Source organism: Miscanthus floridulus, chromosome 8, assembly GCF_019320115.1.
Source record: "Miscanthus floridulus cultivar M001 chromosome 8, ASM1932011v1, whole genome shotgun sequence".
NCBI lineage: Eukaryota > Viridiplantae > Streptophyta > Magnoliopsida > Poales > Poaceae > Miscanthus > Miscanthus floridulus.
In genome coordinates, this window is record NC_089587.1 from 166436283 (window position 1) to 166459805 (window position 23523).

Here is a 23523-nt window from a genome sequence, read left to right on the forward strand (position 1 = left end):
ACTTTACTCTAAATCATTCATCAAGTTATATATCTAAGTTGTATAAATAAGTTATACATAAAAGTTTTGTGTATAACTTTATAGCTTTCTATGAAATTATGTTGATAAGTTTGTTCCGTAAAATATTATTCATAAAAGTTATGTATATAACTTTGTCACGTAGTTAGTTATATGTATGAGTTATGTAACTTTGTTAATAACTTTTTAATGTTGAAGTCATATGTATAAGTTATATATATATAAGTTAGACATCCAAGTTTGTTCAAAAAGTTATAGGTAAAAGTTATGAGTATAACTATGTAACTTTAAAAAAAAGTTGTAAATTTTTTTTTCTTAAATAGAAAATTTTCCAAAAAAAGAAAAGTTATGGAAAAAAATTTACTAAAAATGAAAAGTCGCGGGGTTGTCGGATCGTTCGTGAACGTCCGCTAATTAGCGTGGCCGATGTCGTTGTCGGATATGCCAAGTTGTAACATCCGAATCCTATACATATGTTTGATTGATTAACGGCGTACTCTTCGAATAACACATCCGAACATATGACAGTTATTCTGGCTACTCCTGCAGCCTAACGGCATATCACAGTTGCAACTTGCAACAGATTGAGCACCGTTACAAGGAATGTCACAAACGAATCCAACGGCTCAAACTCATGGTCGTATACGCAAATGACTAGACAGACGTAGAAACATGCCGTTGTATTACTCGTAGGTACTTCCAAAACCAAATGAAACCGTAACGACTTTGTATCTTGACATGTGAAGGAAAAACGGATGCTAGATTGAGATATACTACATTCATTGATGTCGTGGAACATGTAAGCAGCAGCGCTCATCAGTGCATACATTCCATCCTCGGGCTTCATTAATTAATTATATACAGCGACGAAGGACAGGGTACACGTAACTGAGGTAACGCAGCCAGAATAACAAGTTCTCAGTCACACCCTAAAGCTCTCTATTGCTTTGGCACCAATACTTGGCACTAATTAACTGAATTCGACTGGAAAATGTGTGCTACATACAGCCTCTAAGAACCACCTTCAGTCAAATATCTCTTGGGATTCAATTATGCTGTGCTGGCTGCATGGTTTGGTCAAACGTGAATCAGTATTTGTATGTTTCCACATCAAGTATTTGTTAAGATTATTTATTGAAGTAGTAGGTTCAGTCACCAAACGATATCCCGATGGATCCAAAACGGCGAAAGCACTACTTACTTTTCATCCTTGGAGACGCGATAGTACTTCTCAGCAAGCTGCCTTTGACCAATAAGATGGGCAAATCTCTCGTCATGAGTGATAACAATCAACTGGAAGTTCTCCTGCCCTTTCCTGGCTTCCATTATTCTGAGCGAGAGATATACATTCTGTTACAAACTCAACCTGATGGTAAATTAGTGACGGTGAGATATTGTTGCCTAAAGGAGTACCTCAACAGAGCAGCAGCAAGGCTCTCCGCATTTGGACCATCTAGATTCGTAGTTGGCTCATCCAAAGCCAATATGCCACAGTTCAGACAGAAAGTTTCTGCAAGTGCTAGTCTGATTATAAGAGAAGCAAGAACCTGAAGATAAGTGCAGATAACATTGTCAAGATCTGGCTCTGTTAGCTTCAGAAATATTCAGCAAATCCTTTTGATTAAAATATGACCACATAACATATGCTGCACAGTTGAAGTTCGTGAAGACAGAATATTTTACCTTCTGACCAGCACTGCAGCGCCCTCGCATTTCCAGCTCAGCATCACCCGTTTGCATAACAACCTAAAGATTGTGCAGGACTCAGAAAAACAAATTCAAGAAAGTGATTTTACTCTAGGAATAACTAGCTCAACATACACGGTAGCTGTATGATCGAGTGCCAGCACCCTCAGAATCAGAATTTATGCTTATGTAATCAATATCCTGGCCTCTGTATGTCTGCTGCCACAGTTCCTTGATTATTTTATTTATCTCCTCCATCTTCATGCTGTGGAACCGCATAAGAGCCCTGGCAGAAAATGTGAGCATGTCAAATAAGGAAATTCAAAATAAGAAAGGCAACTATGTATCAGCTACTGCCCTAAAAAATAATCAAGTGTGTAGTCAATTATTAACGATAGCATTGAGGAACTAGCTAAATCTACCAACAAGACATGTCCATTCTCTACTTTCTTTCAACTATTACATACCTTAGGATTTGAGAAGATAAACACTCCAGAGTGGAGATGACTATATATATAGAGAGAGAGAGCCACATGGGCCAATACAGGATGGGCCTTCATACACTTAACCACCCCCCCCCCCCCCCCCCCCCCCCCCCCTCCCTCTCAAACTCAAGGTGGAAGCAGAGGATCTGAAGCATTGAGTTTGAGCAAGTGAAGCCGATGCTGCTCTCGAGTTTGTGCTTTAGTGAAGAAGTCGGCCAAATGAAGTTCTGAGGGCACATACTGAAGAGCAATAGTGTATTAATGGCAATGATATCGAGTAAAGAATGCGTCAACAGTGATATGCTTTGTAAGTTCATGCTTCACAGGATCATTGGCAATCTGTATGGCTCCTGTGTTTATCACATAGAAGAGGTGTGGCTGCTTCACAAGAAATCCCAAAGTCAGCTAATAACCATCGAAGCCATACAATCTCTGAAGTAGTAGTGGCTGAAAGCATAAGTCTTGAGAATAAGGCGGTCGAGAAGCTTCTCCACGTCGTCCCCGAGAAGTACTCCCGGATCGCCCTTGCAATGGATGCTCCTAGACTTCTCCGAGCTCACCATCCAGGTGACCGGGCGGCCTAGCAGTGGCTCGCCCGCCAGAAGGAGACTAGAAAGGGGGAGGCTTCCAGCTCGTCAGCATCATCGAGTTGGCGTCGTCGTCGATCGCGCAAGGAGGACAAGGCACCCCGAGCGCAGGGTGGCTTAACTGATGGAGGCGCGGCCGGGATGATACCTGCCTCAACTGCGGCAAGACTAGCATAGGAGGGGGAGAAAAGTTCAAATTATTCCCATACCGCGTTGCCTGGCTCTGCCCTACTCCACCTCGACGAGCCGCGCACATGCGTCTTCCTCCGCAACAGGTCCAACAATAACAAGATCGACGGTTGGTACCTTGATACCGGCGCTACGCACCACATGACCGGGCGGCGCGAGTTCTTCTCCGACTTGGACTCCGGCGTGCGAGGCTCCATCAAATTCAATGACGCCTCCGCCGTCGAGATCAAGGGCGTCGGCTCCATCATCTTCAAGGCCAAGACGGGGGAGCATCAGCTTCTCACCGGTGTCTACTACATCCCCGCCTTGAGGAGCTCCATCATCAGCATAGGGCAGCTGGACGAGAATGGTTTGCGCTTGGAGATTGAGGACGGTGTGCTGCGCATCTGGGATAGAAGCCGATGCCTTCTCAACAAGGTGAACCCGGAGGAGCAACCGCCTTTACGTGCTTCATGTGCAGGTGGCGCAACCCCTCTGTCTTGTCGCACGCCGGGATGATGAGGCATGGCGCTGGCATGAGCGCTTCGGCATCTTCACTTCGATGCCCTGAGGCAGCTCAGCAAGGGGGAGATGGTGCTGGGCATGCCGCACGTCGACTAGCTCTGCGACACTTGCGTGGTGACGAAGCACCAAGCCAGCTATCGCACCAAGGAAAAGCTTGAGCTTGTGCACGGTGGCCTCTGCAGTCCAGTGACTCCAGCCACACCTAGAGGACGACGCTACTTCCACCTCTTCGTCGACGATGTCTCTCGCTACATGTGGGCGGTGCTGCTCAACACCAAAGCGGCAACAGCGGACGCCATCAAGCGCCACCAAGCAACCGCGGAGGAGTGTGGCCACAAGCTTCGGGTGCTGCGCACGGACAACGGCGGCAAAATTCACGACGGCCGAGTTCGCGACGTACTGCGCCGATGAGGGCATCCAGTGCCACTACTCCGCGCCTTACTCCCCGCAGCAGAACGACGTCTTCAAGTGCCGCAATGAGACCGTGGTGGTCGCAGCGCGCGCTCTCAAGCAGTGCGGCATGCCGGCAATCTACTGCGGCAAGGCCGTGATGACCGTTGTGCACCTGCTCAACCGATCACTGACCAAGGCACTCGACGGCAAGACGCCCTACGAGGCCTGGCATGAGCGCAAGCCGGCAGTTAGCTACCTAAGGGTCTTCAGCTACCTGGCGTTAGTCAAGGAGCTCAACAACGTCGATGATCGAAGTCAAGGAGCGCGGCGGCGTGGAGCAAGGCGGTGGACAACGAATCGGTTCGGTTTCGGGTTTGGTTTTCCACCCGTGGATATCCAATGGACATCCGAAATAAATCATTTGGAATTAAAACTCATGTTTTATACTATGCTAATAATAACTTGTTTACTTAGATTATTAAATTTATTCTAAGTTGACTCATGAAAATATTTATTATTATTTGTTGCCTCTTGTTTATACATGTGAATATGTGTATATATATCATGCAAATGTTTATAGAAGGTCCTTATTGCTCTTACTATGTTGCCATACAAAGCGGGTTTCAAGTATCCATTCGGGTTTCGGGTATCCCCGGGTTTGGTTTTGGGGACGAATTATCATCCGAATCGGTGTTCGGTGCGGTTTCAGGTTTCGATTTCGGGTTTCGGGTTTAGGTGCACAGAGACTCCACCCGATCCGAATCCGCCCCGTTGCCATCCCTAATCGGTTGCGACTTCACCGTCAAGTACATCCACGTTGAAGCAGCTGGGGGAGTTGGCGGCTCTCCATCTCCATCCCAGTCTCCCCCATCTCCTAGTTCGCCACCAGCACCGGCGGGGTCCCCTGCACCTACACCGCCGGCAATGCCCCAATCCCCGGCTCTGGCATCCATGCCTCCAGGATCGGCTCCATCAGCACCGGTCCACGACAACACGGTGGCGTTCACCACGCCGCTGTCCAACAACGAAGACCGCGTCGGCGCCCACCACAATGGTGAACCCCTACGCTACCGCACCATGGACAACATCCTCGGCAATTTGCCATTCCCTGGGTTCGCGGGGCACGACATCGGGGATGACAGCGAGCCGTGCTCCTTCATTGAAGCTGAGGGTGACGCTACCTTGTGCGCTGCAATGTAGCAAGAGATGACGCCGTCGAGCGGAAATGGGTCTTCAAGCTCAAGAGGGATGAGGCCGGGGCCGTGATCAAGCAAAAGGCGCGTCTGGTGGCGCGCGTGTTCGTCCAGCAAGGAGTCGACTTCCACGATGCGTTCGCGCCGATCGCGCGAACGGAATCAGTCCGTGTCCTCGCGCTGGGAGCTCAAGAAGGATGGCGCGTCCACCACATGGATGTCAAGTCCGCCTTCCGCAACGGTGACTTGAAGGAGGAGGTTTGCATCCGCCAACAGTCAGGATTCGTCATCATCGGCAAAGAGAACAAGGTTGTCCGCCTACGCAAAGCACTCTACGGCTGGCGCCCCACGGGCCTAGAACGCGAAGCTGGACGCCACACTGAAGATGGGTTTCCAACAGAGCGCACACGAGGGCGCGGTCTACCGGAGTGCAGAGGAAGCTCTACACTACTCGTCGACAACTTGGTGATCACCGGCACCAAGGAAGAAGAGGTGGAGGCAGTCAAGGCTGAGATGAAGGTCGTCTTCCAGATGAGTGATCTTGGGCTTCTCTCCTATCTGGGGATCAAGGTCCACCAGGACGACTCCGGCATCTATCTTCGCCAGACCTCCTACGCCCGTCGCATCGTCGACTTGGGTGGCCTCACCGGTTGCAATCCATCCCAAACTCCAATGGAGAGAAGGCTGAAGCTAAGCCAGGACAGCACGGTTGAGGAGGTGGACGCCACACAATACCGGCAAATCGTCGACAGCCTACGCTACCTCATGCACACCTGGCCAGACCTTACATTCGCCATCGTCTATGTCAGTCGGTTCATGCAGCGGCCGACGGTGGAACATCAGCAGGCCGTCAAGAGTATTCTGCGCTACATCACGGGCACCTCCGACTACGGGCTGCACTACCCAAGGTGTCCCAGCGTGGCGCATTTCATAGGGTACAGCGACAGCGACCATGCCGACGACATCGACACCAGCAAGAGCACCAGCGGGACGTTGTCTTCCTCGGCAAGTGTCTGATCAGCAGGGTCAAACAGCCTTTCTAACGCTTAGGAACCATGGAGAGAAAAGGTCCCATCACACAATCAAAGGCGGAGTAATACTCCTCTATGGACATCTCATTCTACTGAAGGTCATGAAGTCCCTGCATCAGTGTGAGCAAAAGAGCACCACTGTTCTAAACATATCCCCCCTGCAGATAGCCCCACATCTCCTTAGCAGAATCACAATGCAGAGCAGAGCACACCCAGAACAGAGCGCACACCACCGGAGAAGAGCAGACGACGCGCACAGGCCGGGCGGACGACAGCGGACATCGAGCAGATTCCGGACGGCCCGCGCGGGAGAAGAGGCACGGATGGGGGCAGACCTGCGCGGGAGGAGGCGCGTGGATGGGTGTCACGTGGATGACGCGCAGACAAGGGGGAAAACACGGGGTCGCGCGATAGGCGGGTGGCGACGGACCACACCACGAGACGGGTGATGACAGGCCGCGCCGAAAAAAAAAGGATCATGACAGGAGTAGATCAAATGAGTCTAACCCTATTCCATAGCTTTGGTACCATGTTACATACCTTAGGATTTGAGAAGATAAACACTCCAGAGTGGAGATGACTATATATAGAGAGACAGAGACATGGGCCATATGGGCCTATATTGGATGGGCCTTCATACACTTAACATCAACAGCTATTAAGACTGTCTGAATATAGCCCTAGATTTGATACGGAGTAAATTTTAGGGCCTTTCTGGCATACCTTAAAAGGGCTTTAGCTTCTCTGGTAAAGACGCTGTTAAGATACTTAGTGCCACTAATGAGTCACTATAGCGTGGAGCCGCCATTTGCAGCAAAATGAACTAGGTGTTGAAGCCATTGTTCTGGGGCTTCACCGCTCATGATACAGCAGCTACAGTGCATGAACACTGTCCATAATGCCTATTTGGGCAATAAGACTCCTAGGAGTAATAAATTATATATTTTCACCACTTTGAAGGAAATGATGCTAATCGTCATCGCAAGGGGTAAAATTACAAGTTTCAAAAGTAAAGTAAATAATGTTAAGAAAATCAATGAAAATTCTTCAAGAACAAAACAGGAAGTAATGACGCTCCACGGTACTTACTTGTCTAAAGCAGTATAATATCTGTCCAAGTCCTTGTTTGCCATTTCAGTTGTCTGCAACCACCTCAGATTAGATGAACAGAATAATATTGGAATCACAGGAAGTGAATCTGCAATACCATGTCATCTACCTTAAGTTGGAGAAGTTGATTAGTATATCGCTTCTCAATATCCTTGTACTGTGTCTGTTTAAGCTCTTGTTTGTGCTTTGAAATATTACTTTGATAAACAGAAAGTGTTCCTTGACACCTGTTAAACTACAAGCATATCCACACAGATCAATTTCATGATTTCCACTTTATACAAGTAAAATTTCATTCCGATTTAAACATTTTCACTCCACATACCAAATACCATGCTTTATCTGAATGAAAGTATATAAGGTTATGTTGTCATATTAGAGGCAATTTTTCTTAATTGCTACTGTGAATAAACAATACCTCTGAATTAAGCCTCTCTTTTTCTTGAGAATGACGCTTCAGATCAGCTTCTATAGCAGACGAGCTACCTATTGAAAGCACCCTCTCTTCAAGTGATTCTATATCACAAGTAAGTCGTTCCACGTCAGCCTTTGTTTTCCTGTAGTTGAGATTGTCATCAATGTTTCTTTTCAACTGGCCCTGGCCCTGCTGTAGTTCTTTGTTCTTGTTTAACTCAGCTGATATGTCTTTGTGTTTTGCCTTGCAGTTCTGCAACTGAGAATAGCAAAGAGCATGCTTTCCCTGCAATTCCTTAAGCCTTTCGATTTTCTTGGAATCCAAGTACCTGAGAGGATACTTTCAGGTTACCAATAAGCTGTAAAAGTCGGATAAATGAAAATCTGAGAAATGGAAAAGGATACTATACCCTTTGATCTTCATATTGAGTCTTCCAAGTGCATCAAGTTCTTGCTGGAAGTCCCTTTTTCTTTCTGCCAGCTGATGATACTCTTCATCGAACCTTTGCTTCAAAGCATTATACTCTTGCAACAAGCTCTCTCTCTCTTTGGACAATGGATCAAGAGACTCTTCTAAAAGCTAAGTTATTGAGAAATAAAATAGTCGGCACTCAAATATAACACCATGCATAAGCATAAGTAGAACGATATTGATGCAAAATAACAAAACAGAGGTGTACAACAGAAACAATGAGATCAATAAGAACGTGCATTTTAGGATCAAATTCAATGCTGGCTGCGCAAAAGTGATGGACATGTTGTGGCAAAAATTGACCTCAACAGATAGCATTCAGGGGAAAAGTTACTTGACCACCACATCCCGCTGCCATGGGGTATATGGACAAGATGCATAAGGAAAAAATTGGACAGGCATATTTAGGGATGAAAATGGAAATGGTTTCCGTGCAACGGTACAAGAGATATCTTTTATGACTGTTTCTGACCATTACGTTTTATTTTCTAACTTTCAGCACTAAATAGTTAAATTGACAATATGGTGACTGGTGAGTTTCTGACCGATCACGAATTGTTACCATTACCATATAGAAGATATTGTTATCGACCGTTTCCGACCGCTTTCATACCTACACATATTCATGTGCTCCTAGCCCTAGAAAAACTATCCATATGATATCATACCGATAAACTCATCTGAGTACTCTAGCACGTGATATTGTACCTTTGGTCCTTTGCTGCTAATTACTGCGGCGTGCAGCAGTGCCCCAGTGGGTGCCTTAGAGATGAGCCACAATCCTTAAGATTTTATTAATATATCAACTTAGCTTCAGATTAGTTTTAAACTTGCCAGAGATAAGGTTATTTTGATTTATTAGCTCAAGTTGTTAGGGTTGAATTTATAAGAAGAGCACACAGATATGGTTTTATTCAAGAAAGAAACCAATTACAGCGATCAAGGGCAACCCTGTCAAGTTTTGCCCATGTTGCAACAGTAAGAACTAAGGAGATAAACTTGAGCAAAGAAAACGGTAGTCAACTGACTGATATTGCATATAAAAGGAAACAGTGAGTACCTACCTTCTTTTCTACGATCAGCTGTTCTTTTTCCTCAGCTAGAACCACAAATTCCTCTTCAGATTTTTGGAATCTTTCCAATATGTTTGAAGCTTTCACCTTCACTTCCCGAGCAGTGTGCCATCTCACCTGAGCACTTGACAGATCTTCATTTAGAATTCTATGTTGATCCCTAAGATCATCCACTTCGATACTCAATGTGTCCCTGCAACAGATGGTCACATCAGACATAATCCAGCTTCCAAGTTCCAAGCATAAGTCAAAAAGGGGCATCATTATTTACTGCAGAAAGGAGAGGATATTTTGAAGAATTATAAAGTATCTAACACCCAAATATAATATTGCAGTATCAAAAGTTCAAAACATAACTGAAAAGCTACAGTTTGTGTGCTCATTTGTGTGTATCAGTGGAAATATGGATAACTAGCTACAAATATCTAATGAAGATTTGTCTTGGGATATAATAGCACTCTTTAACTAAATGGTTCACATGCATGATGCACGACATATAGCAAATCACTTGGGGAAGCTGTAGTAAATCTTAGTGTTCATCATTGTAAATTTCAAGTCAATTTTATAGCTGGCCATAGAACCTCTCCCTCTCCCTCTCCCTCTCTGCATCCAAGTAATCTAAGAGATGACTTAACAGACAATCCTAACAATGTGTTTCCTATTAAACTGTATCTTACTGGTCTTAATGTGTACATAATTCCTTAATTTATGCATGCAGCATCCAATGGCTAACCTCTCTACTATTGTGCATGCACTGTTGCTTAGTGCTAAACAGGCACTGCAGAGACAGCTGTTCTGCAAGACAGCAACCTCTTTTTATCACCAGTCTCCACATCACCTAAAATCCTATGTGGCACTGCGATGAAGCGAACTAAAAGATAACTGACAAGAACCACTATAAGAGCATCTCCAAGAGTTGCCTAAATCCCTTCCTAATCCTTGGTTTTTAGCAAGATGAAAAAAAAAAAACCGCTCCAACAACTCCTAATCCATCCTCCTAATCTTTTAGAACCAACGTTCAAAAAGGCGCTCGCCTAGGCTCGCTTGGGCACGCTTCAACGCTAGGCGGAGGGGCAACGCCTCGCCTAAGGGGGTAGGCGGAGGTTAGGCGGTGTGCCCCCAGATCCAGGGCTGCGCGAGGGTCGACGGGAGGCGGCGAGCGCGCCAGGAGGCTAAAGGCGGGCGTGGGGGCAGCGTGGAGGTCGGGCGACGATGGGGAAGGAGCTACGTGAGGCAGCGGCGGAAGGTGGGAAGAGGCGGTGGCGGCGGGCAGATCCGCCAAGGCAGGGACGTGTGGGGGTGGCGCGGACGTCGGGCGGCGGTGGGGGAGGAGGTAACGTCGGCGGGGGCGGCGACAACCGGTGGGGAAGGAGGCGACGTCGGGCGCTGGCGGCGGCGTGGGCGAGCGACGGGCACGGTCGCGCGGGCAGATGACCATGGGAGAGTTGGGCCCTTAAATGGGCCTTCTTCTTTTTCTCCCTGTTCCACGACCACTGATCTCCTATTTTTTCTTTTCTTTTAAGTATTTATGCATGTATTAGCCATCGCCTAGAAAAATGCCTTGAAACGCCTAGGCTAGCCTAGGCTCGCCTAGGCTCTAGGCCGTGGGTCGTTGCCTAGAAACCGCCTAGCGCCTTCTTGAACTTTGTTTAGAACTTGGGAAAAGTCACCCTGTTCCGCGTAAAGTTACGCGCTTCCGAGTCGCGCGTATCTTCTCTCTCCTACGCGTGTTTGTACTTTGTCGGCCAATCAAAAGGTGGAAGGGCGTGGAAAGAATAAAGAGTAGGAAAGGGTTCCTGATGCAAATGTACAAGAGAGAAAGAATATATAAAAGTGGTTAGGATAATTTAGAAATAGTATAGGATTCCTGATGTAAAATTGTCTTCTATATTTTAGGAGTGGATTATTTGAAACTCTTGGAGATGACCTTCTTTATTCCTTCCAATACTTTTTTAGGAGTTGTAAAACTTTATGTTTTTAGGAAGAAAATATTGGGTACTCTTGGAGATGCTCTAATGCCCCAGGTGTTGGGCAGGTTGAAGAGATTGCCCACTTCTTTCAATATTAATTTTGAACAAAAAAGCTGTAATTTCCTCTCTTATTGTCAATGCCAACAAGCAGGGCCAACACAGTGGAATGAATTTGAAGCACTGAACACTAAATGAGACCATTTATACACCTTGTCAAAATCAACCATTTTATGCTTTATTAAAAAGAATTCAGATATGAGAATTTTACTCCAATGCAGTAGCAACAAAGCGAAATTACCAAGATATAATACTGCTAAAGCAAGAATTGAGTTAAATGCATAAACGAGCCATATGCCCATAAGGAAATAGAGCAAAATTTAATTAGGCAGATGCCGTATCTTTTTAGATCATGCTGATTTGACCCAATCCAAATCACCCATAGGATTGATAAGCTTAATTATATTGGGTCTGAAACCCTATACTTTGTTTTCCTTAACAAGTAGTAATGCTAGAAGGGGCTGGAAAGCGGACATGAAACTTCACTTTTCTAGCCCAATGATAGGATGTACTCCCTCCGTCCGCAAAAGAATGCAATTATGGGAACCGTGTTGGTCAAACTAGCTCATGTTTGACCAAGTTTATAGTAAATAGTATTAGCATTTATGGCTCCAAATAAATTTATTATGAAAATATATTCTACAACTAATCTAATGGTACTTATTTTGTATCATTAGTGTTAGTACTTTTCTATATAAATTTAGTCAACGTTCAAACTGTTTGACTTCTCGAAAAGCGAGAATTGCTTTTGTGGACAGAGGGAGTACACCAAAATTATCTTTTGAACTTGGTACCTTGAACATCATTTTTCTAAAATAGCTCATAGCATTTATAATGGAATCCTATCGAGTACCTTGTTCTCTGCAGAGAGTTCAGCTCCAGTTGAATTTCCTCCAAAGACTTGACACCTTGGCCACTAGAATCAAGTGTATATTCAAGATCTTCTACTTCTTGGACTAGCTGTTGTATTTCACGTACATGCCTGTCAATAGTATCAGTGGGTTGTAACAGGGCTTCCACTGCATCCCTGTCCATTTTAACTTGGGCAAGAACACCCAAAAGCTGCAACAAGGCATCACATTATAGAAGATATACAGAAAAGTACTTTTCACCAAAGATGAAAGTATTGGCAAAACATAGAAGGTAAAGTTTTGAAATAAATGATACACAGCATTCTCAATAAAATAATATTATAACAACAGATGATTCCGCTGCTAGATCTACATAAAAGTGAAAGGATCTAATTTGTCAGGAAGCGATGCAGCTGTAATGTGTTCAGAGGATTGAGATCATGTTCTCTAAAATAAAAGTGTTCCTATCTCTACCAAGCAAAATAGTATGACATCAGCTAACTTTAGCTGCGTAAAAGATTTCCACAAAACTTAATGCAGCTTCAAGCTAGACATTGTGCCTAGTCAAGCACACCAGGGGTTTCAAGAAAATGGCAAAGGCAGAATTTGTCCCTTTTTAATGAATTGTACATGACCTGATTGACAGCATTTTATCCCATATTTTTAAAGAATAGATGTCCCTTTACTTAAATACATGATCAAAATATCAACCTTGAAACTTTTAGTTTCAAACTGTGAAGAGGAAAAGCAGGTGCATAAACCGTCCGCTTTAGCTAGTCAACCAGCAGTTTTTTCTACCTTGGCCAATTAAATCATGACCGTCACATAGACTAGTTTGAAAGGGTATTAAGCACTTAAAAAGACAACAGCGGTGACATCCTGTTTGGAGTTGTTTCAATCAGAGAAAAATAGCCCAAGTCCTCTTTGCTCTACTGCCTACAATTGTGTGCGAGAATTGAAAGTGGATGGTGTTAATAACAGAACTAACATCATCAAATGTCTGCGCCTTCTGACTTTCATCCGCCAAATGTTGATTCAAATTTTTCTCTGCTAGAGGTATGGTTTCTTCTACCAGCTTCATGTAAGCATCATAGATAGTACGAAGTTTATCCAATTGCTGAAAAATGGCTTCAGCATCTGATGATTTCATTGCCAGAGCTTTAGATCTCTCTGCAGTACTTGAGTTTTGCATCCTTTGCTGAGATGGACAGCAGAAAGCAATATCAGTGAACAAGTCCAACATTTGACTTTTAAACAGAAAGAACATCTTTGATTATTTTGTCACCTACTTTCTTCACAAACTCATCCTCCTCATCGGGTGTAAAAGCACGTTCACAGCATGGACATACATGATTCTGACGAGCCAAATGTTCAAAAGGTGCAAGCATTTCCCGCATTCCATTTGCAAAATTCTCTAATCTGGGCATGGAAGAAATCATTTAATATAAGTATCCCGAGGACAACTTCAAAAGAATAGTATAAACTTGGATATCAACCTTTTCTGCTCATCTCTTTTGTTCATGGCATCTTGCAGAACCTTGGGAAACATGTCAACGTTAGCAGATATCTGTAAAATAGATTGAAGTTTCGATTCCAGGAATCTTCTCTTTGCTGTATAAAAATGTCAAATGTGAACGGCATATACATGTTGGTCAATGGAATAGCACAGTATTTAAGCAACAGACAAATAAACCAACATGCAGTTTTAAACTGCATTTTATATTTGTACCTAAGAACAATTCGCATACATAACACTGTTACACAAAATATGCTTCCACAGTTTTTTTTTTTTGACAAAATTCTACTGTATCAAATGAAGTGATTGCAGCATAACAATAGGAACCAAAAATATTTACAGTATGCATCTGCAGCGAGGTGCATTGAACAGAAAATTCTCAGTAAAGCTATACTTTTAAGATACTCCCTCCGTTAAAAAAATACTTGACGTTGATTTTCACAGCATTCGAGGTGCAACATTAACCATTATCTTTTATTAGAAAATCAAAATAGTTAAGATATTTAATAAATGTATGAGATTGAAAGTACTTTTTCAAGACAAATATACACATATGATCTTTATGTTTACAAAACAAATTTGACAAGTACTGACAGTAAGTTTCCAAATTTTGCCCACATCAAACACACCTCACTACAGCAAGCCCAGAAGGCGGCGAATGTAAGCCTTGCTCCCCCAACAGACATTTCAAAAATGTAAAGAACAATGCGCCTCTTCCAGCTCTTGCTTGTAGTCGTAAGATGGCTTTGGGCCACCTAATTGTTTCAAAGTAGTTTTCTTCTCCAGGGAAAGCTCCAGGCAAGACCAACCAAATAATCCCCCCACAGGCCCCACTCCTCTAATAAATTTCCAAAATTCAAAACATGGTGAACCTTTTTAAATTTGCCATCTTGGTATTAAACCAGTAAACATGTCCGGTGATAAGATCTTACCATCCATCTCTCTTCGAAGTTTTGTCAATTGTTCTCTAGCATCAGTTACTTTGCTCTGAGTCAATTTAAGTTCTTGCTCTGCTTCCTGGGATTTTGATTTTAACTCATTGTATTCCTTGTCCACAGGCCTGAGTAAGCAAATTCAATGGTGTCATCACTAATCAGTAGATGCAGAAACAACAAATAAAGTGTCAAATGCACTACTGTAACTATAAGAGATTATGTTATAGCATTATACGGGTACTTTTCTATGGATTTTAGGTCTATTTGCCTTCATTTATAGGCACATACCTTTAGCCCAAGCAATGTTCCTAACAGTAGCATTTTTTTATGGCGATTTCAATGCATAATAATTCAATAAGTTGAATCCATGCAGGCCTAAACTCTAAATCAAAAATTGATGAGTAAACTACAGATGCTAACCGACACGAGAATGCATGTTTCTGTCTATAACCAACTTGTATATGTATTGAGTTTGTATTCAAGATACAGAATTAATGGAAGTGAACACAAATGAGGATGCCAGTGCTACCCATCCAGTTGTCTATGCAAAACCTGTTATTACAATTACAGTTTTTGCATAGGTAAATAAAATTAAGATTAATAACATGAGTACAGAATTGTAGGACTTATTAAGTTATTATGCTCTTGAAAGTGAAGTTGCACATTGAATATAATTAACAAGAGTAACTATGACAAACCAAAAGGCTTGATTGATCTCCTTCTTCATATCCTTCTCAGAAGGAAGCCTCCCCCTAAGAACCCTTCTGATTTTGTCCTTATGCTCATTAACTCTGCATTTTACAATCCAAAAGTTAAATGATTTTTTTAATAATATGAAGAGGGAATGAGTAACAATATACATATAAAATTGATAATACATAAAACAAAAAGAGAAAGGAACGAAACATGCATCTCATTGAGCTTATCCTTGCTGCTTTCCAATGCATCCTTCTTCAAACCCAGTTTTACTCTTTCATCAGCATTTCTATTTATTGTATCTTTCTCCCGCTGAAGTACTTTTATTTTCTGATCCAAACTAAACATTTCTGTTCGTTTCTGATTTATAATTGAATCATAGTCTCTTTCTCCAAGGGCAAGTGTCTTCCTCTCAACTTCAATTTGCTATTTGGAAAGAAAATAAAACAAATTACTTACAAAATTAAGAAAACTCCATACTCCAAAGAGAAAGTAGAGAATGTAAAGGAATGCAGGTGCCAAGTATGCAAGATCCATTAAACGCCACGTCTCTAAGCAGTTGTGATGAAACTGAAGGTTTCAAAAGATCAAATCGCAATGGTAACTGCCCAGTTACTGCTGCCAGCCGAGTTTCTCAGAGGGATCGGCCTCAGAACACCAAATTTCTCAAATCAAATCAAATTTACAAAACAGTGATTCAAAATGGTACTGACTTCACACAAGCCATCCCAGGTAGGAACTGGATGCAAACCAACCAGATTCATTCGCATATTAACAGCACAAATCAAAACCACTCAGACAGAATACCAGAAACCAGAGCTAAGAAACTGATCTGAGATTCAAAATTATGAAATGCTGTCAGACTTCCAATATTTTTGTATAGAATTGGAAGCAAACAAATGAACTTTTCAAAACAGCCAGGCATATCTGACAGGTAAAACAAATACCATATATCTCTCCCTCTCATCAATACGGGGCAGATTAAGTTTTGAAAGCTCCACTTCTGCAGCATCACGTTCTTTCTCTTTATCTTTTCTCCGTCTTAAAATGCCTGACTGAAAATTACTCAATATATTAGGAAATGGTGCCTAAAATATAAGTTATGGAAGAGCCTACTGGTGTAGGGAAGTCCAATGTTCTTTCCATCACTAACCATGGATTCGGTCTTAGATTGTATCTGACCATCAACTTCAGAGCACCGAGCATTTATTTTAAGATAGCGTTTCCACAAAACATCTAACTGATCTTCATTGGATTTCTGCTCAAGAAAAGAGAACAGCCATAATTAGTAAGTACTTTTTAATAATGAAACCTGAATGTACAGGGACAGATGCTTTTAATAATGAAATAAAGTAGCATCCTTCCTCATTAAAAATCACTTCACACATGAATTGTGCATCCAACCACTGAGAAGACAAGCGAAAAAGAGAACTCAACTGCAAACGAGAAGGGTGCAGAATAAAGCAGGTGTGCAATGTGGATAACTCAATAGAAATTTCATTTTTAGAATGGTTTGGTAAAAGTATACATCAGAAGCAATTCCAAAAAGAAGAGAGGAAACCTTCTTCTCCTGCAAATCATTCTCAAGATTTGAGAGTCTCGCTTTAATCATGTTTGTAAGTTCCATAGCAACATCATTCGTAAAGGGAGATTCAGGAACCGGCCCAAGATTATGTTTAGTGAATATATTTTTTATGTCCATATCTCGTTCATCCTTCATATTCTGGTGAGCCTGAAAACAATAAACACGAATTAAACTCCACTATAGTGAACAAAAGAAAGAGAAATGTCGGCAGGTAAACATAGAAGAAAGGATTACATCAGCTTCTGCCTGGAGCTTTCCTATATCATGTGTTAATTCAGAATATTGTTTGGACAGACGGGAGCTATTTGATGCTTCATCTTCCATATCTCTTCCAAGTTTACTGATTTTTGTTTCTAGTAACGCGATCCTTTCTTCAAATTTTGTTTGCCATTCCATTAGTTCCTCATCAGTATCTAAACAAAACAATATTCAGCTGTTATCATGTTGGGGAAAACTATTGGGAACAAGGGAATACTAGTGGTTGAACTTTACCTTCATTTTCCTCAGACAGTGCAGCATACTGTTGATGCTGAAGCGTAAATAATGTACTTCTCTCCGTTGCCTTGGTGTTAATTTGCTCCTGAAGTCTTCTCAATTCATTCAAACGTGTTTCCATTTGCAGGATTTCGCTCTCGATACCACGGATCTTTTCCTTCAGTTGCTCCATCTGAGATTTTGAGGCATCTGACTTTTCTTGATCTTGAGCAATATTTTCACGCAGCTGCAAAAGTAATTGGAATGAATGGAACAGTTCTACCTCTAAACTAAACTCCACATATGTGTAAAATGTGTTCAGCTTTGCTGTAAGAAATCTGTTGTTAAACAAACACCATTTTTTTCAAAAGAACTACCTTGAAATGGAACTGAGCTGAAAGAAATAGGAGCAAGAACAAGTGGATTAACAGAAGAGATAACTCAATAACAACAGTAACCATCAGTACAACACTATGTCAGTCTCTAAAATTTAGAATAGGAAACAGAAAACGGAAATATGGAAGAATGCAGAGCTAACTTACATGTGCAAAACTGCAAATAATGTAGAATTGAATCAGTTTGCCATCAAACTAATTCCCACAAGTTATGAAATAAGATTTTACTATTTTTCTGTCAAACATAATCACAAATTTGTTTTAATTTGTCCATTGTCAAATATGCAAATTGTTTAAAAATTATCAAATATTCAGAATAATTTAGAATCTACTAAAAGTACTCATAAATTAAATAAATTTTGATTAAGATTCCAAGGGTAAAACCTACAGGCTAAAATATCGCAAACATTTTTGGTCCGGAGGCACAAGTCATGTGACCCCTTATTGCCCCTAACAATTCATCTTCAAAGAAATGTTATTATCATATGTTGTATCAAAGAATCACAAGACCAATCCTAACAGAATAGCAAAGTTTACATATAACAAAAAGAGAAATTAAAATGGCACAATCAGATGCTAGTGTGGTGGAATATGAACATGATAAAGTGGCAAAAAACATCCGTCAAGATTGATTTCGTAACATGCATAAGCAAAACATAGAAGAAAAGAGACGGGGGGTGGGGGGAGACAGAGAGACAGAGAGAGGAGGAGGAGAAGGAGAAGTGGCAATCTAGAGTTCTAGACTAGTGTCATGGGTGGCCGGAGGGACAGCCCACCTGCCTCACATGGCAAGGGATAAGGATTAGGAAAGAGATTAGATCAGATCAGATTAATTTCGTAGGGATCAAGTCTCCTCTCATCCATATAAGGATGGGATCGTATCTCCTTTCAATCAGGCAATGAAGAAGAATTAATCCAATTCCCCCAAATTACTTTAGTCTCCCTCCACGCCGACTTTGCCGGACATCTTCATAGCAATGGTTAACCCCAAATGATCTAAGGATCATAACATCTAGTGAAAAAACAGTACCTTATGTGCTTGGTCTTTTACAGTCTGAAGGTTCTCTAGCTTTAACCTAAAAGTCTTGATCTCTTGCATTTGATCCTTGTGAAGTTTCTTTATGACTTCAAGAGCTTTGGTATAGCTGTACTTGAATTTGGAAAATAAGGAATCAGATCATAATTATGAAAAATGGCATCAAGTCATTGACCATGAACAAGCATTATTTAGGGCTCGATTGGCCAAGCTCTGGCTTTTCAACACCTGTTACTTTTCTGCACTGTGCAGCAGCTCTGGCTCCACTCACAATCAGCTGGCTGACATCAAGAGCCGCCGAAGCCAATATTTTTGGGCTCCCTCGGCTCTGCTACAGTGCATATTTCAAACAGGTGGCCATAGTTTCAACTAAGAAATAATTTGGTGTTGCTCAAAGCTTCTTAAGTATACTAAACAGTATTCTCTCCGTTCAAATTATAGTTCACTTTGGCTTTGCACTAAGTCAAACTTCTCTAACTTTGACCAGGTTTATAGTAGAAAAAAATGCACAAACATCATCAACATCAAATTAATTTCATTAAATCTACCATGAAATATGTCTTCATAGTATATTTTGTTTGGTATCGTAGATGCTAATATATTTTTCTAAAAACTTGCTCAGTAAAGTTTGACCTGGGACAAAGCTAAAGTGAACTATAATTTGGAATGGTAGTAGTAGTTCTCTCAAGTACCGGGTGGCAGAGAAGATGTCATCAAACTTCTTCTTAAGTGTTGACGGGTCCTGCAATGGCCAATTGGATTCATCTTGGTGAACAAATATAACATTCTCCAGTACAGCCTTAGAAACACCCATTAAGGCAGGAATCTCTCTATCCATGTCCGCACATCTGTAGCTGAGGCAGACCTTCTGTACTAAAATATAACCAATTGTAAAATTGATGTGTCAATGAATAAACTGAACATTTGACGCCGAAATAGTAAACACTACTACAGTGTTAGTGAAAAACAAATGTTGTTCCATAGAACTTACTACAAGTTACAATCAACAACAGTCCCAAATAACAAGTGTCAAAATTCCATTGCCTGAAGACAAGGATTTCATAATTTATTTGTGCAACCAAATCACCGCTATCTGAATACAAAGATACAAAAGGCATAGAAGCGTGCTAGATGAAGTTATTTTTATATGACCAAAGAAATGAAAGATACTATATTTCCCTTCAGATACTGGAAATTTTACATGATTTGCAAGATATTTTCATTATTTCATCAATTAAATACCTTTTACATGCATTTTTTCTCGAACACGTATGTGCATCAACATGACAGGAGAAAAATAGTATTTCATTATGTTTTGACAGAGAATGAATTGAGATCGAACACTTTACCTAACACTATTCGTAGCAGCAAGTGTGACCAAAGTTCAAGAAGGCGCTAGGCGGTTTCTAGGCGACGACCCACGGCCTAGAGCCTAGGTGAGCCTAGGCTAGCCTAGGCGTTTTTCTAGGCGATGGCTAATACATGCATAAATACTTAAAAGAAAAGAAAAATTAGGAGATCAGTGGTCATGGAACAGGGAGAAAAAGAAGGCCCATTTAAGGGCCCAACTCTCCCATGGTCATCTGCCCGCGCGACCGTGCCCGTCGCTCGCCCACGCCGCCGCCAGCGCCCGACGTCGCCTCCTTCCCCACCGGTCGTCGCCGCCCCCGCCGACGTTACCTCCTCCCCCCACCGCCGCCCGACGTCCGCGCCGCCCCCACGCGAATCTGCCTTGGCGGATCTGCCCGCCGCCACCGCCTCTTCCCACCAGCCGCCACTGCCTCACGTAGCTCCTTCCCCATCGTCGCCCGACGTCCACGCCGCCCCCACGCCCGCCTTTAGCCTCCTGGCACGCTCGCCGCCTCCCGTCGACCCTCGCGCAGCCCTGGATCTGGGGGCACACCGCCTAACCTCCGCCTACCCCCTTAGGCAAGGCGGTGCCCCTCCGCCTAGCGTTGAAGCGCGCCCAGGCGAGCCTAGGCGAGCGCCTTTTTGAACATTGAGTGTGATCTATATAAAGCATATGGGGGCTGGCATAATGTGATACATACCTCTCGTAACTTAGAATATTATCATGAGACTGTAGCTAGGAACGGAAATTGATGCAATAGATTCCTATTTGGTTAATTTAGTGTCATAAGAAAAATGCAGTTATTTCCATGACGCAATAAAGTAAGGTAGACAGTACACATCACAACGGTGGTGGAGAAAGAGTACCAGTCTGCCATACAAGCTGGACAGGGGGTCCTAGACTAGACAAGAGGTGCTGGATTGATTGAAAATGGATTAAATTTGATTTGAGGCTTATTTTTCTCCTATGGGTGATTTTTAGGCTTATGTTTCTCTTAGGGATTCTACCGGCAAGGCCAGTGCAGCAACCCTGGCAGCACGGACCCTTGCTCCACCCCTGCATTGCAACATGTTGCTGTTTCATGAAGAGTTGTTCAGCTATTTGTTACCCTGGAGTTTTCAAAACAATGCATTGTAAATGTCGCTCTCTCTTAAAACTATTATATGCCACAGTAGATTTTATAAACTAAAAATGAAAAGATCAAATGGACACCAACGAACTAAATTGAAAAAAAAAGGAAAATGTGCAGACCTCCCCTGTGTGTGGATTTATAGTCTGGAGGACGCTTTCAATTGCCTTAAACTCCATCTTTGATGCCTTTTGGGTAAGCTGGAAGGACCGGATGCACACCACATCCTTTCCTGCTGCAGTCTTAAACCGCAGCTTAATCTGTCCTTTTGTTTCCGTCTCACCAGACACCTGCATTGTACAGGACAATAAATCCTCAAAACAGATTACAGAGTTGCCGTTACATCCACATTAACCACAGTTCTCAAATTCTGAAACGCCTGCACCCCAAAACCCAAGATAAAGCAAAGCCCCCCTTCTTTGCTGGCCACGCGACAGAACCCAAGACCGTGATATAGAGAAGTTCATGACTAATGGGTATGAAAACCGAGCATATCACCTTGGGGTCGTGGACGAAGGTGTGGCCAGAGCGGGAGTTGGGGGGCAGCTCGCCGGTGCAAGAAAGCTTCAGGCACTCGATGATCGTCTGCAAAAGAAACAGAATAGAAAACACAAAAATCAATCCGGGAACGACTAATCTGATGGGTGCAGGAGCTGGGATTTAGGGGTGTGTAATCAAAACACATACGGTCTTGCCAGCACCGTTGGGGCCGACTATGAGGGTGAGCGGCTTGAAGAAGGTGATGACGTTCTTATTGTCCGGATCGAAGCTCCGAATCCCCTTGACCAGCATCTTGTCCACGGTGCTCATCTTGCCCCGCGAGCCCCAGGTGCCTCCTTCCCCGACTTGCGCTCCTCCTTCCGGTCCGTGCGGGAGCTATTGCACCAAATCTAGATTGCGGATCTATTGATTACGCTCATCCATGCATAGCTGATTGGAGACCGATTGGATATAGGGGGAAGAAAAGGGGAATGGAGGAGGAAATCGCGTTCTTGGTTTTGGGGTCTTCGTGGGGTTTAGGGTTTTGTACGGAATTTCTGAGGTACTCTGCCGATTTCTGAGGGATTCAGCGATATTGAACGAGATGAAAACGAAGGGGCCAATATCGTCGTGCGCTCGGCCCATAGACGGCCCAATAAGACATCGAGAGAAGCTGATGAGCCGCGACAGACAGAAGGCTACCGCGGCAGGCCGGCAGATCCGCGGGCGTCGGCGCATCGCCGGCCCGGCATCGAGAGGGAAATGGCGGCGACTGCATTTTTTCAACGGGAGACAAAAACAAATTATAAAAGCGTGGGTCACGCTTCGCGTGGGAAGAGGGCGGAAAAAAAAGACACAACGGGTGTGCACTGTTTTGTAATGGGCGCATATTATTTTTTTTTTATCGGGTTTGTACTGTTCTTTATCGGTTTTGTACTGTTTTCTTATCGGATTGGACACGGTTCGTCGCAGATCCGGTACCCGGTACTGCTTATCTACAGTGATCTAAGTCTTGTGGAGCCACGGATGAACAGTGAAAACAAGTGAAAAACAGCAAAATGGCGAAAGCAGTGAAATGGCACACATTTAAAGTTTTATATATATTATTATATTATATATTATATTGATACAACAAAATATGCATGAAAAACGAAGTTATGAATTATATTCAAAGATAGTCAAATTAGACTGGTCTAGAAACAAAAAAAAAATTAAATCTTCATTTTAGTGTCCTTGCATATAAAATAAAGACCCTGTTAGACATAGCTCAACTTCACTACTAAAGCTGAAAACAGCTTCATGAGCAACTTTCTAGGTGAAGCTGAACTGTTTTGGAAAAACTGTTTGGCAAAACAACTTGCATGAATAAGCATGAATAAGAGAGAGCTAGGATAAGCTACTTTTTCAACTTCATCCTAACTCATGTCTATATGCTGACCAGTGACCACAGCCAGGGAGGTCTAGCCAGGGTAGAGAGACTTCAAGACCTCAAACCCAACTAAGGCCTTGTTTGATACATGTATATCCACTTTAATCTACATATGTTAAAATAAATTAAATTCCACTTCAACGCACATAAATTGAAATAAATACATACGCATCTAACCAAGACCAAGACGCTAAGAGGACTCAGATGAGAATGCAAAACGGTGCTTTGATCATGTGAAACAACTGACACGGTGCGTGAAAATGGGCCTAGAGGGACTGATCTTCTTGAGAAGCATGACTCAGATTCGTACCACTTGCCACAAGAAATATTTTCAGAATAATAATTCTATCTTGTTAAACTATATGAAATTATAGCAAGTCTGCCAGTCAGGACCATGTAAACAAGAACTCGCAAAATTCATCTGTTCCATCTTTAAATGAAAATGATCCATCAAAAGTGTAACT

The 23523-nt window shown here is 42.7% G+C and overlaps 1 protein-coding gene across 2 annotated transcripts; it reads right to left on the reverse strand.

The window, feature by feature from the left end:
* Nucleotides 1-759: 759 nt before the first annotated feature.
* On the reverse strand, nt 760-22357 carry LOC136477489 (DNA repair protein RAD50). 2 transcript variants are annotated; one of them, XM_066475665.1, is made up of 27 exons: nt 21838-22355; nt 21649-21735; nt 21273-21440; nt 19363-19538; nt 18665-18779; nt 17258-17486; nt 17000-17178; nt 16742-16912; nt 16334-16438; nt 16128-16235; nt 15395-15606; nt 15183-15275; nt 14482-14609; nt 13530-13644; nt 13323-13452; nt 13022-13231; nt 12036-12244; nt 9147-9348; nt 8021-8190; nt 7615-7939; nt 7306-7431; nt 7176-7228; nt 1840-1990; nt 1702-1764; nt 1432-1565; nt 1220-1348; nt 760-1082 (listed from the first exon to the last, which is right to left on the reverse strand). In XM_066475665.1, exons 1-27 carry the CDS (start codon nt 21958-21960, stop codon nt 1043-1045), a joined length of 3951 nt encoding a protein of 1316 aa, XP_066331762.1. In that variant the 5' UTR covers nt 21961-22355; the 3' UTR covers nt 760-1042. The 2 variants fall into 2 exon arrangements, with proteins under 2 accessions (XP_066331762.1, XP_066331763.1); XM_066475666.1 differs by lacking the exons at nt 7176-7228; nt 7306-7431; nt 7615-7939; nt 8021-8190; nt 9147-9348 and having other exon boundaries at nt 21838-22357.
* Nucleotides 22358-23523: the final 1166 nt, after the last annotated feature.